Source organism: Pungitius pungitius, chromosome 1 (assembly GCF_949316345.1).
Source record: "Pungitius pungitius chromosome 1, fPunPun2.1, whole genome shotgun sequence".
NCBI lineage: Eukaryota > Metazoa > Chordata > Actinopteri > Perciformes > Gasterosteidae > Pungitius > Pungitius pungitius.
In genome coordinates, this window is record NC_084900.1 from 28,841,303 (window position 1) to 28,856,935 (window position 15,633).

General features: G+C 42.1%; 2 protein-coding genes across 2 annotated transcripts; one reads left to right on the plus strand and one right to left on the minus strand.

Annotated features, from left to right (window-relative positions):
• Positions 1-1,872: 1,872 nt before the first annotated feature.
• Positions 1,873-14,010, plus strand: sort1b (sortilin 1b). The gene is made up of 20 exons (XM_037480593.2): positions 1,873-2,449; positions 3,903-3,962; positions 4,156-4,229; positions 4,307-4,403; positions 4,480-4,641; positions 4,993-5,066; positions 5,873-5,922; positions 6,200-6,327; positions 6,770-6,914; positions 7,028-7,183; positions 7,879-7,985; positions 8,102-8,204; positions 8,297-8,468; positions 8,583-8,773; positions 8,917-9,106; positions 9,680-9,796; positions 10,437-10,545; positions 10,633-10,745; positions 11,242-11,371; positions 11,985-14,010. Exons 1-20 carry the CDS (start codon positions 2,180-2,182, stop codon positions 11,997-11,999), a joined length of 2,463 nt encoding a protein of 820 aa, XP_037336490.2. The 5' UTR covers positions 1,873-2,179; the 3' UTR covers positions 12,000-14,010.
• ngrn (neugrin, neurite outgrowth associated) lies at positions 13,981-15,448 on the minus strand. Its single transcript, XM_037480609.2, has 3 exons — positions 15,066-15,448; positions 14,867-14,977; positions 13,981-14,770 (listed from the first exon to the last, which is right to left on the minus strand). The coding sequence occupies exons 1-3, from the start codon at positions 15,269-15,271 to the stop codon at positions 14,185-14,187; spliced, it is 903 nt and encodes a 300-aa protein (XP_037336506.2). The 5' UTR covers positions 15,272-15,448; the 3' UTR covers positions 13,981-14,184.
• Positions 15,449-15,633: the final 185 nt, after the last annotated feature.

A 15,633-nucleotide genomic window follows, 5' to 3' on the forward strand; every position in this document is an offset into this window, starting at 1 on the left:
ATCTTGGTAACAGAAAAGGGACCTTTGTTTCTTTCCACTGTCCAATACGAAAAGGAAAATCTGCAGAAAGAGGGTGTTCATCTTTAGAGAGTACATCTCTAAGGCATAAGAGTGGCTTTGTTCTCCACCTTTTAATAGTTGACTGAGCTGCCATGGGGGAGGGGCTGCAACTCCATTGTACAGTCTTTTTGTAGAGGAATTCTACTTGCAAGATCAGATTGTTTGGCTTTTTGAGAGAGTCTGTGACTCAAGAAATACACAAGCAAGACCGGACACATACAAAGAGTATTCTTGATGATTTAAGGCACATTTGATCACAAGTTTGGGTTTAACTTTAAGGTTCTATTCAGGGGTCATGGTAACATGTTCAAAGGCGTTCTTCAATTGTCAAGAGATTACACCCTTATGTTGCAGTCACATGGTTTGTTGTCTTGTCAAACCGGTTATGCCACACCAGCACAATAAAATAATCATCATGACCGTGTGAGCAGATCCTTCCACCCAGAGACTTAGTTTCAGTAACTCGGCTAGAATAACTACAAAATCCCTTTTTGGGATTACCTGGCAAACTTAAAACTGCCTGATGTTGTGTTTGAACAACATTTTGTGGTTTGATAATCTTTGATTTTCCCCATGGTCGCTACAGGATTTATTTTTCCTGCATCACATGACAAGTTGTCGTGCTGGTTATGTCCCATCACATGCACAAAACATATTTGGACTCATTGCTTACAGCCTGTTTTTGCCTTAGTATCTATGTAAAAACAGAATAATCCAGGCATTGTCTGGAGAATGACAATAATTATGTTCTTTACTTTAGGAATAAACTCTTTAGCATCAAACTGTCTCACCTCGATCTCAAAAGGTAATAAGACCTCCCCAGACCCGCCACACTAACGGTTTCTTCCCGTCAGTCAGGCTCATCAACCGAGCCCGGGTCCCCCCTGACTGACTCTCACTCAATGGACATACACTTTGTCACTTTCAGTTAGCTGGTGCACTTCAACTTTATTTCTTAACTTACTAACCGATAGCTTTAGCTTAATAACCCATAGCATATGTTTTATAATATTTTTTTATCTTATTCCTGCACTACGTTGTCTGTTGTCCATTAGTGTACTGTCTGCGGTCATGCACCAACCTCCAAGTCAAATTCCATGTATGTGACATATTATGGCAATAAACGATTCATGATAAGAATAGAGTTGGGGGAACAGTATTTTAGACCCAATCAACTGGCCCGATCAGAACTTATTTTCTACACCAGAGATAAAAAGGTTATTTTACACCTCACTGAGAGCAAAACACTCGACAAGTTCACAACGCTTTGCTGTCCTGCCCCGAAAAGGTGGAATGAGGTCTCTGATGACATGAGGACTGCAGAGAGCCTTTACATCTTCTACCGTAACTTAAAGACACACCTCTTCAGACTACACCTTGACTAAAAACACTAACAAATTGTAGATCTTAAGTTGTACTCATAATGGCTCTTATCTTAAGCATGTTCAATCAGCTTATTTGATGAAATTGCACTTTCTTGTTTCTTGATGTCTTGATTTCTTGAACTATAAAGAAAGAAGAAAAAAATACAAAAACAAGACGTAGAGCAGAAACTTAAGAATTCACATTCGATAATTTCCAAAATATTGTGAGTGATCTTTAAATTATTTTGATAGTATTGCTCAACCTAGCATGGAAGGGTTTATCAGCTAATGGGCAACGCCTCTATCGGACAACCCCCCTTTCAGAATTGAACCAATCAAAACAGCGGATAGGTGGACCAGAATAGATCAGCCAATCACAGCGGCCCTTCTCTGCATACAGCGTTGCAGCCCACATTCTCAATTTGCGTGATGCTTACAGTGTGTCATGTTGGCCGAGGAGTTGCAGCGCGTATGATTGGTGTCAGATTCTCCGGTTAATTTCGTAAAAAAAATTCTGCATTGATATTTTTTCCGCCGCCGCGCGAGGAAGCATTCGGAGCTTCGAGGGCGCTCCGTGTTGTCAAATCCCGGAATAATCGCTGAATAAACGACTCCTGTGCTGCGGCTGTCATCTCGCGGCAGAGCGGTAGCGACCTTCAATTCGCAGAGAAGACCAGCATAAACAAAGACTGGTTTCTGGGCTGCTCCTTCCGTGTTTGTTTTGGTTCTATTCGCCACCGACGACAGCAACGACGATGGGACCGTCGCTGCGCGCGCTCCTGCTTTTCTCCCTGTCCACTCTCACCGCCGCTGTGGATTTCCAGCTGGGAGCGAAAGCCTCGGGACGGTCGTTCGTGAAGCGTCCACTCGTTGAACAGAAAGCCGCGAGCATCGTAAAGCGGTCCCTGCCGGCATGGCTGTCTCCGTCACCCGACCACAGGATCCGACGGAGGAGCGTCGAGCTGGGCGAAAACTGCAGAGCTCTTCAAGGATACGACACCAAGTTAGCAGACAACACCCACCGTGTAAGTTACCGACCCGCGGTCCGGTTACTCAGGCGAGGTGATGCGCAGGTGCACTCGTCGGCCTAATCAGCTCTCCGGCGCGCCCGACACACCTGTCTGCCGACGAGCCTTTTTTTTCTCCATTAAACTGTCAGCAACGAAGCCGGAGACACCAGATAAGTGTGAAGCGTGCGAGCGGCTTCAGCTGTGGTCTCTTTGTGTAATCTAAAACCCCAATGGAAGCGTTTCCACCTCAAATAGCCATTAGAGGTACCGTTTTGGTTGTCTGTTGGCTACCAGTTTCGGCCCTCGCATGGTTTGTTATTTTTAAGCATTTGCTGCAGTGGTTTACAGTGCAGCCTCTTGTTTCCCCGCATGCTTTAAGACCTACGCAGGCTCCACTGTGCTTCCAACCGTCCACCACACTTCTCAAATGCTCTCACTAGTAACCACAACCTGTTTTTCAGTAATAACAACAACCTGTTTTTCAGTAATTACCACAACCCGTCTTCTACAGCTCAAGGATGCAGCTCCATCCTGGGTTTTGAGGACTTTGACTGTGCCTCACTGAGAGCCAGTCTGTTGACAGGGAAATTGGCCCAGTGGGATCCATGTGACTGGCTGTGTGTTAGTTATTTTGTAATAAGCCTAATTAAAAGCTGTGTTTCTCTGGTAGTGAAAGCAGTTAGCATTGGCAAGCAGGAGCTCTCTTAGGACACAAAGAGACTTCAGTACTGCGTTTGGATCAGACAGAAGTCTTGGATTCATCTGTGCAGGAAGTAAAGTCCTCCAAATGAATGCAGTTTATAAAATGTCCAGTGCACAGTTCTGTGCTGCTTATTTGCCTACAGTGCCCATGTGATTGACTTTGCATTGCAGTCTTTGTATGCTCGGCCTCGGTAATCTCTACAGAATTCCCTTCATTTCCCTTGAGGTTTCTGTTGCAGGTCTCATCGGTATTGGAGCCGCTGAAAGAGACGTGCCTTAAACAGTTAATGAATGTTCACGTGGTTGAAGACTTTTGGACCACTGAGTTGGTTTCGGGGAAACCAGACTCTGTTTAGTAATTCGGGTTCCTGGTTCTGATTAAAGAAGCAGAAGTGTTTTCTTCAAAGTCACACTGGTTAATTTGTTTGATTTCCACAATACTATTGTCAGTGTAAACTGCAATCCCACCCTGTATTCTGAAGTGTCTGCAAATGTATTGCCTGGTTTGAGAAGTGGTGCTTCACTCTTTATGCTTGACCACATTGTCAGGGGAAATACATCACCAGTTAAAGCAGTACTCCAGTCTGCAGGCAAAATTCACAAACAGGTTTTGACTCCGGTTTATAATATGTGTTTATGAATGTGTGGTCAGTTCATCACTTCTTGTTATTTTGACTCAAAATCTTCACTTAATTTAGTGTCATTCGAAAACTATTTAGACGATATTAACAGTTTAATTCTGCATCTGTTTTATCTCTTTCCTCAGCATATCTTCAATGACCTGAGTGGGTCGGTGTCGCTGGCCTGGGTTGGGGACGGCACAGGGGTGAGTGTTATGTCCTCCTGTAATTGCATCAAACGCTGTTCCTCTTTGACGTGAGTGGGCCGAATGTGACTCGTCCATTTAGTGAACCTGGTACATTTTACAATACGTTCCCTCACATCAGGGTGTCATCATGCACATTAATCAAATGATCCATTCTTCACTTTCCTAAAGCTGAACACCCTTTACCCGGCAGGTCATCCTGGCGTTGACGACTTTTCAGGTGCCCTTCTTCATGTTAAGGCTCGGGCAGTCTAAACTCTATCGAAGGCAAGTCTCATAATCTTGGAAAAATAGGACCTAATAGTGTTTTGCATCTAATTTGACTGGAACCATTTGTCTGCCAGTGAGAACTATGGGAAGTCATTCGAGGATGTGACCAGTTTCATCAACAACACCTTCATCAGATCAGAGTTTGGCATCGCAATCGGGAACTCCGGGAAAGTAGGTCATGTCCTCACCAGGAAGGTCTCTCTTCTGGGAAGAACCTTTCTTTTCATCTTGGGCTGTGTCTTTATAGGTGATCCTGACAGGAGAAGTGTCCGGAGGTTACGGCTCTCGGATCTTTGTCTCTCATGACTTCGGAAAGAGTTTCACCCCCCGGGACTTGGCCTTCGTCCCCATGACGCAGATCACATACAGCCCTGATGATTCCAATGGGCTGCTAGCCCTCAGCAGCAGCGTGAGTAGAAAATGTCAACGAGCTGTAGTTGTTCAAGAAAGTCACCAGTTCTGATCCTGGGTAGCCCTTACAAACCTGCAAGCTCACATTAGTGATTAGTAATAGTTCATTTTTTGCTATTTTAAGAGGGCAATTGAGATTTTTCCTGGCAGGTTGTAAAATCCTTAAGCAAACACCATCATCTCACTCCCGCATAGCAAGATGAGCCCGGTTGGTCAATCATTTGTTTGCACACAGTTCATGTATTCACGTGGCTATGTTGCTATGGGCAGCTCCGGTTTAAAAAGTTCTGCATGACCTTGTGTGAGCGAGGGTGCTATTTGAAACAAAGGCTCATTTTCCTGTCCTCAGAATGAACTGTGGCTGTCGGAGGATTTTGGCAACAACTGGAAAAAGATTCACGACATGGTGTGTCTTGTGAAATGGTAAGGGACGTCCCAAACTGGTGGTTTTAACATCTTTGTCAGGTGCTTGAGTAAGAAAACGTACTTCATGGGCCCCAAGTGAATCAGTCTCAAGGAAATCTTACTAGTCAGTGTGTTGAGCTCTTTCTTCCTCAACAATAAGCTAATTATTAAAGGTAGTTGACAGAGTGGGGATGAACAGAAAGTTTTAAACCATACTTTGACTCCTTCACAGATATGCTAACAGGCTATTTGTTATAAACAACCCAAGGGCAACATGTTCAGAGTTTTTTTTTTACTGTTGCTCCACCTTTGCAGAACAGCCAGTACAACTGCATTGCAGGGCAGTCCGTGACTGACAAGCCCTCACTGCATTCTTGTTGTTTTTAGAGGAACTTCCTGGTTCGTATCGCTCTGTAACTGTGACCGCTCTAGATGTCTGATTAGTTATGTTTAGTTATGTTTAAGGTCTGAGACAACTGGATGTGCAAAATGAATGTCTAATATCCAAACAATTTGAACAAACTTGTGGAAAATGGGTCATTCTCAATTGTGGCAAACAACTACTTCTTTTTTTGTTGTTGATGTGATTGCATTTTTGAAGGGCATGGTTCTATACTGGTTGTCATGTGGAATACATAACCAATCCAGTATGAAAGCCACATTCTTCCTTCCTGATTTGGTGTCTATTGAGATGAAAGAGCTGTTACAGCTTTATCAACAAAGCAGCCTAAATGTATGTTTTGCTTGCTTATCTTTGAGTGTGTTGACTCAAATGTGTGCTTCTGCTCATTTGATATTTTTGGTATTTTCCACTTCAATTCTAGGGGAAGAAAAAATACCATCTTCTTTACAGCCAATTACAATGGATCCTGCAGTAAGTGATCCCCCTTACAAGCAACACCTGAAATGAAAACTTGGTATATGCAACTTTTGTGTACATGTACTAAGAAGAAGGACATTCTCAAGGCAGTTTCCAAGATAAGCATCTACACGTTTTGATTGAAAAGGAATTATTGATTACCTCAATTTGGATTGGATTATGAATAAAAGTGGTTTCAATATTTTCATACTCTTAAATGCCATATGTAACTATTAGTCAAACTTGTAGATTAGCACTCAGGCTGTACTTTCATTCAAAATGTATTTTTCAGACGATCGGGGAATGCTGGAACTGAAAAGGACGACCGACTACGGTAAAAACATCAAGACCGTCGCCAGTAAAATCTACTCTTTTGGCCAGGGTGGACGCTTCCTGTTTGCTTCGGTTATGACAGGCAAGGTTGGTGTCTACAGTTGATCCAAATAACCTCCTAATATTGTTTGTGTTTATTAGTAAAAGCGATATAATCTACAAAATTTAATTAATTTAATTTTAACTTTAATGTCCGTACCTCTAGATCCTTTTCATTACATACCATTTCAGATCAAGCATTGGAAAAATACCTTTGTAGCATAGCATAGTTAGGTTATTACATTCTACCTATCACCATGTTTGGTTAAAAAGAGACGTAATTTGGTAAATCAATAATAAGAGAATATTCTAGCTCATCTTAACAGATTTTAACTTGCAATATTTTAATGTGCATGAAATACATGGATCCCGTGACACATTGTTTCTTTTCTTCTACTTTTTTAGCATGAGGTAATTAATCTCCAAACTGATGTGATTATTTCCTTTTTTCTGTCCTTTGTCCCGTTCTTCTTTTTTTTCACCCCTGCAGGGCACTCTGAGGATGATCCACGTGTCGGTGGACCAGGGCGAGACGTGGAACATGGCCCAGCTGCCTCCTGTTGGTCACGAGCAGTTCTACTCCATCCTGGCAGCCAACGAGGAGATGGTCTTCATGCATGTGGACGAGCCAGGAGGTCCGTACAGAAATCTCACCCATTATTTCTTTATTTCAATTGACCAGCGCAAAAACCTTGCACCTACATTTTATGTGTAAACTAATTTGTGTTTCTTTTTTATAAATTCACAGATACAGGATTCGGCACCATCTATGTGTCAGATGACCGGGGCACAGTGTACTCTAAGTCACTGGAGCGCCACCTGTACACCACCACGGGGGGCGATACAGACTTCACCAACGCCACCTCCATGCGAGGAGTTTTCCTCACCAGTGTTCTGGCCGAAGGTTGCTCTATTCATGTGCCCGCGCTTTTATTAAAAGGAATTTTAACATATCCCTGTACTCAAATCGCCTTCAGAAAAACATACACATATGACTTCTCTATTACTTGCCATTAGAAGGGCATTAAGTAAATATTTAATTAGATGTTCAGCGTTAGATGTGCTGTCTATTTGATGCTGCTCGGTGACGCAGAAATACAACATCACCAGCTAAATCATTATCCCATTAAGTCTGCGACTCCCTGTATTTTCTGTCTTTGTCCTCATGAATAAGATTTTACTGTCACACAAAACTACTTAAGTTGACAGTGGATGTATGAAAGAAGAGGTTTAAAAGAGCAAATTTAATTTAATTAACTTTAGCAACCCAGCAGCGCACACAAGATTTGATCTGATTTGATTTGATAAAATAAAATTCTAAAAAGAACTTATTTTAATGGGAAATGGGTATTTGACATACATGAGACTTTCCAGCACCAGAGTAACAGAACAGAGAAGGTAAAAGAGCTGAAAAGAACGCTGTTAAAGTAGCAACGGACTCCATTATATACTGATGAAAACATAGCTTTTAATATTATATTCCATTTCTGCCAATAGATCCCCCTAAATGCTAGACATTCGGCTTTATCTACACACATTTCATTTGGATAGGGCTATCAGCTAAATGCTTAATGTGATGTCCTTTTCTTCTTGTTCCAGATAACTCTGTGCATTCTGTGGTGTCCTTTGATCAGGGAGGAGAGTGGGTTCCCCTGCGGAAACCAGCCTACAGCAAGTGCGATGCTACAGCCAGAGACCCAGACGAGGTAAAGAAAGAACATTTGACTGCCTTGATCAGGGTGCTTTGATGAATTCTTTATTTTTCATTTCATATTTTTGACATTCATAGTGTTTGATACCTTTTTTTGTTTTGCGTGTGTAGTGCAGTCTCCACATCCATGCAGCTTACAGCATTGCTATGAAGCTGAACGTCCCCATGCTGCCTCTCACTGAACCGAACGCTGTGGGTCTCATCTTGGCTCATGGTAATTCTTCCGTTTTTTTTCTTGGATGAAGTGGAAGTGACTGGATAAACCATAGATGTTTGCCATATCACCCATTCTTTATATCTCACCAGGGAGTGTTGGTGATTCGATGTCAATGATGAAGCCCGATGTTTATGTGTCTGATGATGGGGGGTACACCTGGATTAAGGCCCTGGTTGGGCCACATCACTATGCTATCCTGGACTCTGGAGGGCTGATTGTTGCCGTGGAGCACAGCCCGAATCAACCGATCAACAAGATCAAGTCAGTTACTGTTTGTGTGCTTCACGTGTATTCAGATTTGAATTTGAATTGCTGTACTTTTTTAATTGTATTTGGGTCATGCTAATGTTTGCACATTTTTTAATGTCCTTTCAGATTTTCTACTGATGAAGGACAGTGCTGGGGTGTTTACAACTTCACCGTAGACCCCATCTACTTTACTGGGCTGGCGTCGGAGCCGGGAGCTCGCTCCATGAACGTCAGCGTGTGGGGCTACAGAGACTCCCTCCTCAGCCAGCACTGGATCTCCACCACCATCGACTTCAAAGAGCTTCTTACCAGAGACTGTGAGTGACATGAGAATGTCTTTGATAAAACAAAGTGACTTTGGCACACTTTACAAAGGAAGGTACATTTAAATATCATTTGGGATATTTGGGAATTGTTTGAGGTTATATGTAATCTGAGTCCAAAATATTGATGATTATAGGTGGCGACAAGGATTATGTACAGTGGTTGGCCCACTCAGATGACATCAGTGACCCCGACGATGGTTGCATGCTGGGGTACAAGGAGAAGTTCTTGCGTCTCAGGAAGGACTCTGTTTGCTGGAATGGACGCGATTACCAGGTCAACACCGAGCCAACCCCGTGTCAGTGCACCCTGGATGACTTCCTGTGGTAAGACTTGAGCTGTGTCCTCAAATCCATACTACTTTTTACAGTATATTCCACACACCGACTTGTTTAGTTTATTATTTCACCAGTTAGTATTTCAAATAAAATAGTGTACTTAAGATTAACAGGATGTCATGAAAAACTGCTAAAAGGAAGCAAAATGTATGTAATAATAATATATGTGTAATATAATTATTATTTTTACCAGTTTGAACTCAATACACAGCTCCTCTATGGCCTTTGCACATTGCATTGTAGGGGAAAAGTATCCATTTAGCATGCATTCTGTCTATTATACCTCTGTTCAACATTCTGAAGTGACCCTAATGTACTATGACTGTCTATTGAAAATAAGATTACTGGTTTAGAGGTATACTTAACGAAAGGTAAATGGGCAGCTTATATGGAATGGATGTGTTTTGAAATATGAAATACAGTAACTTGAGGAAGAGTCAACATTAAAAATGCCAACTTCGTATTGATTGGAAGTCTTCAAGTATCCTCAGAATAAAAAAAGGAGTAGCTCACGATATTGCAATCTTGCTTACCATTTTGGCATTTTCCGACTCTTTGCAGTGACTTTGGATACTACCGTCAGGAGAACAGCTCAGAGTGTGTGGAGCAGCCAGACCTGAAAGGCAAAGTGCTCGAGTTCTGTCTGCACGGCAAAGAGGAGAAGCTGCAGACCAATGGGTCAGTAATCGTGTCGACTCTCCAATCAATTATGATACATACATTTTCAACCTGTCTGTAATTGTCTAACCCACTAAATAATTTATTTTATTCATTGTGTACTATATTTCAAAATCTTATCAAAGCATTGCTTTTAAATATGGATATGATATTAATATTATAAAAGATTCTGTTTAAATCATATATTATATATATATTTTCACCTCCATACCATTTCCTATTCACGTGGCTATTTCCTAGCAGAGACAGTGACACAGCATTGCTCTCAGTGAGGAGGAAGTAAGTGTCATTTACGGATCAGTTAGAGGAAGCAGATAAGAACGAGAGAGGTGATTCTTAAGCAATAGACATTCTTGGTCAATTGTGTTTGCTTCAGTGCATACAGACTGAATAACACAAAGAGAATAATTGGTACACAGAAATCCAGATGATGGCAGTTATATCATTGTTTCGTAGGAAAGGTGTTGCACTAGTATAGATTAATTTATGTGTATAGTTATAATAATGAATACATGAAAAATTAGTGTAATAATGATGAACAGTTTGAGACTAATTTGTATTTGAACAAGCCAAAGCCTCTAAATGTTGATCAAACCTTCAACAAACTATCATACACTCTTGATGTGATTTTGGTCCACAGCTACAGGAAAATCCCTGGAGATAAATGTGAGGGAGGAAATATGGAGGAGCGCAAAGAGATCGACCTCAGCGTGAGGTGTGTGAGTGATCTGGTGGCCCCTGAACTCCTGGTCAGTACCCTGCATACTTCTGGAAAATGTCCTGAATATAGGTTTATTCACACCACTTGACCCTTCTGTCTGCTGGTATTTTTACAGATTGACAGTCGCTCTTCCAACTCTGCAGCCATCGTGACAACGGTCATCATTGTCATGCTGCTGAGCGTTGCAGCAGGAGTTGTCCTCATCAAGAAGTACGTCTGTGGTGGCAGGTCAGTGTTTCCTTCCAAATCCTGTCCAGTGCCTATCAAAGAAGCCTTTGCTTTTTGTGTTAACACGTGATGAAAAAAACATAAAAGGTCCAGTTTCCTGTTGATGGTATTTTATTGCTTTCTTAACATAAATAGAAGACGTTCATTGTCCTGTTGTAAATTAACATAAATCATAACATTTTCTACCACAGGTTATCATACGCCATCAAATATTTTTGCACGGTCAAAAACAGTTTTACCCTGCCAACAACCCTGTTCCTACTGGTCCGGTTCATACAAATCTTGCTGATTATATTGACTGATTGATTTATATTATATATATTTGTTTGTCCGAATTGAGAGCAGCCCGACACCTCAGGTGTTTGAAGGTTAAATGAAACAAATCAATAACAAAAAGTATTTTTGTAATCGAGTCAGTCATTTTCTTTCACTTTCCTTCATGTGTGTTGCTGGATGACTGTTAGTGGTGTGACAATATTTGCAATGTGCCCCACAGGTTCTTGGTTCACAGGTACTCGGTGCTGCAGCAGCATGTTGAAGATAATGCTGCTGATGGGATGGACGACCCTCTGGAGACCAACCACACTCAACATGGCAAGATAGAGTTTCACGACGACTCGGATGAGGTACAGTGGATACTGTTTTGTCCTTCATATCTATGATTGAAACGCCAGCACCAAGTTTTATCCTCCTAGACTGCGCCATTGTTTAGCAATGGAACTGATTTTGTCTGTATTTAAAGATTGTTTGATGTCCTGCAAAGTAGTAAGAGAAAAATTTCGAACTGGACAAAAAATAATTTTACTCAATGTTCTCATGAGCACCATAGCGATGGTTTTATTTTGCTCGGATTTATTAACGTGACGAACCTCATTTTTAAGAAAATAAAACATTAATAACCCTCATGATCAGGCTGTGATGTCCCACTGTGCCCTCCCCCCTGCTGTGACATGTCATGTTATATATGTAGTGAGGGTGTAGAAGAAACCAGAGCAACATAATAGTCCACGATGAGATAATGGATGATGTTCCTTCTTGTAACGTGACTCTCTGTAATTACACTCTCTAAATTAATGTTTAGTCTGAGCTGACATGCACGGGACTAGATTAACTTAAATTTCCAGGGAACCTGATTAACTGAGTTAGGTGCATGTGAAAACATTACCATAATGGTGTCTAATTTGCTCACCTGTGTTGGTTCTGCTTTCATTGGAATGCCATGTTCTTGTCTTTAACCAGGACCTGCTCGAATAGCAGGCACAACCTGTTGTGCAACTGAGCTGCAGGTTTCCATGTCACTCCGAGGCCGGACACTGCTCCTGTCGCTCTTTTGTCACCAGCTACTCTTCTTTTCACCTTCTATTATGACTTTGACCCATCAGACAAAGAGTCTGGTGTGCCAAAATATAAGATGACACTCTGCGCTCATCTGTGAGATTTAATGAATGTACGGAGGCTTCCTGGGACTAACGCCACAGAGGAAAGTGGTGTTGTAGTGGTTGTGCTTCAGTTATTGATTATGTTTGGGATATTTATTCTAAAGTACAAACATGTGTGCAGTAATTTGAACTGCTCACATTACAAGAGTAATGGGGTTAAAAGCAGAGGTAGTTATATAAATCCATCACCATTGCATTGAGGGTCCTGGCTGCCATCACCTGGGAGCGTTCATGAAATACTGCTCACTTCTGTCGGAGATTTTCCTCATGCAATTGTACATAAACCGTTTTTTCTTTGCCATTTTTGACGTGGTGTGACTTTTGTAGGTTTAAAAAGGGTTGCTGTTGGTTAATAACTCCCCAAACCATTTGAGTCTTAATGCCTACTTTTAATAAAGTATTTGTTTGTCAGAAAGTTTACCCCATACAGCCCAAAGTATGTAAAGGGTTTTCAGGTCCCTCCTCTGGGCACTGATTTGTAAAATCCCTTGTTGTCGTTTGTATTTGGAAAACAAGCCAGCTTACTGTTACTGCATGGAATTTAGAGCCACAGTTGAAGTAATAAGATGTACGTGGAAATTTCCATGCGCATTGGTTTTGATAGCAATAACAATGTTTGGATTTAGTAAATTGTCAACACAAGTTAAGTAATCGTAATGGCACATTTGATGAATGGGGGTGTCATAGTGATGAACACATTACACAATGCATAGGAGGGCAAAGTGTGTCTGCTTAAAGACAGGATTTAATCTGTGTAAATCTGCGGTTCTAACTGCCCAAAGCACAAGGTCCTTTCCTAAATGTGACCTAATGATTTATGTGATAAGACTGTAACGATCACTTTAGTGATTACCAAGTTGAGTTTAAAGTCATTTGAGCAGTTTTTGTACTAACAAGATTTTGAAATTGTTTAACAAATTATTATTGTTGGATAGTATAAAACTGCAGATATTTTTACACCCGATTCAACTTAATACATCAATATGATTTAGGAACAGAAGCATAGGAGCAATAAATTTAATTATGTAAATGTTGTACAGCATAAAGTGTAGCCTTTTAGAGCTAACAGTTTTTAATTGATATTTGAACCTGAGGCATAGCAAATTTCCACAAAAAACAGGGTTGTTTCAATGTTTTGCATTTAGGTCAACTGCTGTTTTTGTCTTTTTATCATCTTAATACTGCTGTTTTTTTCCCCAAACCTCTTTTACAATTGTCTGTCTTGTGTTAAATACGTTGCTTTCATGCAGGATTGATTTCTCTTGTTGATTGAGAGTACAGTAAATTGGATGTGGTTATACAAGTGCCTGTTGTGAGGATGTGATGTGAGGCCGTGCCCAATTTGTGGCTAGCATCACTCTATGATTCATATCAAGTGTAACCAATTCCATCCAAAATGTCACAGATGCCCTCAATTTGCACTTGTTGCCTAAATTGAATCCTTGAGCAGTGATGTTTCATACAAACTCCCATTGAACTGCATGTTAACTTACTGTTTAAATCCAGACCTTGGTCAAGAAAAATAAGCTCACAGTAACCTGAATATTCTCTTCGATGTCTTGGTACAATGCATCAGTTTGACAAGTGATATTAAAAACCATAGTGGATACACGCTTATTATGTAGTAATTATACACTGGGAGACACTTGCAAGGTACATATAATGGTTTATTGCATTAAGTGAAAGTAACATTTTTCTTACGGTTTAAAATTGCTGTATAAATGTGATGGCTCTGTAAATATACAAAAGGTACAGCTTTGTTTCTGTTCTGTATATTTGAGGCAATTTTCTTTGGGTTTGGCAATAAATTCATACGTTCCTCTTTTTTTGTTACCGACTCTTATTACAGCAGCACAATATTGTCTATCATTCTGGTTGTCATCAAATAGTGTTAAAGTAGAACCGTTTGTTTGGTCAAAGCTGAAGATATGCATTATTGTTTTTTTGCATGTTCAATCATTTCTCTAAAGTCACTTTGAGTCATAAAGCCAACCTGAACATCAGATTCTATACAAAAAGTTGCCCTCTCCATCAAAGACTTCATTGCCAACGTGCACCACGGGGTGAGGCTTTTCCATTTCCATGAACTCTTCAAGTTCTTTGTCTGTCAGCAGCTGTCCTTCCCAGCTGTCCTCGTCCTCTTTGGCATCCTTTGAAGGCCCCGAGTTAGTAGCACCGTCGTCTTCTTGTGATCTCGGCCCGGGTGCGTCTTTACTACCAGCTCTGACCCGGGTGGTCAGGAGCGTAGCCGGCGCGGGAATATTTGCCAGGGATCCTTGACCGTCCCCTCGACGCATCATAGTCCGGTCAGCCACAGGCACCACGGCACATTCCCCACTTCCAGGTGAGAGAGCAGCTGATGTAAGGTGTCCAGGCAGCTTCAGCCTATTCTGCCCTGTCCCAGCACCTGAAGGTAGAGCTCGCTGGCCGGGAACAGACATTACTTTAGCATCCTGCTTTATTTTTCGATCAGCAGAAGGGACATGCTTGCTCCGGAGGACTCTGAGGATGACATCAGGGGTGACAGAGTAGCCCTCAGCCAGACGCTCTACTGTCCACTCCTCTGGTTGCTCTTGCTTCAGATATCTACAAATTGAGCACAGTGTTAAACCTGGTTTATTCAAGGACATGGAAGGCAAAACAACGTTGTCTTGTGTGACCAGTTGAACTGAGACAACTTACCTGATCTGCTCAATAGCATCCCAGCTTAGCTTCCTCTGAGGAGCCCCCGGCGGAGTCATCTGCCTTCTCAGGATGTGATACTTTAAGGTCCTCTGCCCCTTCTTCTCCTCCCTGAAAAACACGCACGAGGTAGTTTAGGACCACGGCGCAGCACACACGAGGCACTGCGCGTTCTTACTTCAATCGTGTTGAATCTTACTCGGCTAAGGCCTGCAGCTTGTCTTCCACCTCCTCCAGTCCGCAGTCCCCAGCAGGCATCTCGTGGCCGTCTGGTGGAGCTCTGTGCGCGCGGCTCGGTCCCGTCCTCGGCCCGCTGGCTCCTCTGCTGCTCGCAGGTCGACGGCAGTAAATAGAAACCGAGGGCAGCGCACCGAGCCTGGAGAGGACCTGCACGGCTCGCGCCATGGTGTTCGCACCCCTTTTCTGGACCGTCAGCTAGTTGTGCTAGCTAGTGTAGGTCAGTTCGGCGAATAAACAGACCGCTGTTGAACCCACGGACCACGCACTTCCCCAAACAGCTCTCTCTTTCTCGCTCTCTCGCAACACGAGGACGGGGAGGTGCTGCCCACTACCGGAGCGGAGGTGCAGACCGGGGCTTTTTGCTGGACCCGAACTGAACGAAGAGGAGACGGGTCTCAATGTTACCCATCACACGATTTAACGGTTCCTCGTGGCATTTTCGTTCCGATCAACGGGATAAGAAAATTTAAATATAACGCAAACCCAACGGGAACTGTCAAAAACGGAAAGTATAAAAATAGCAGCAC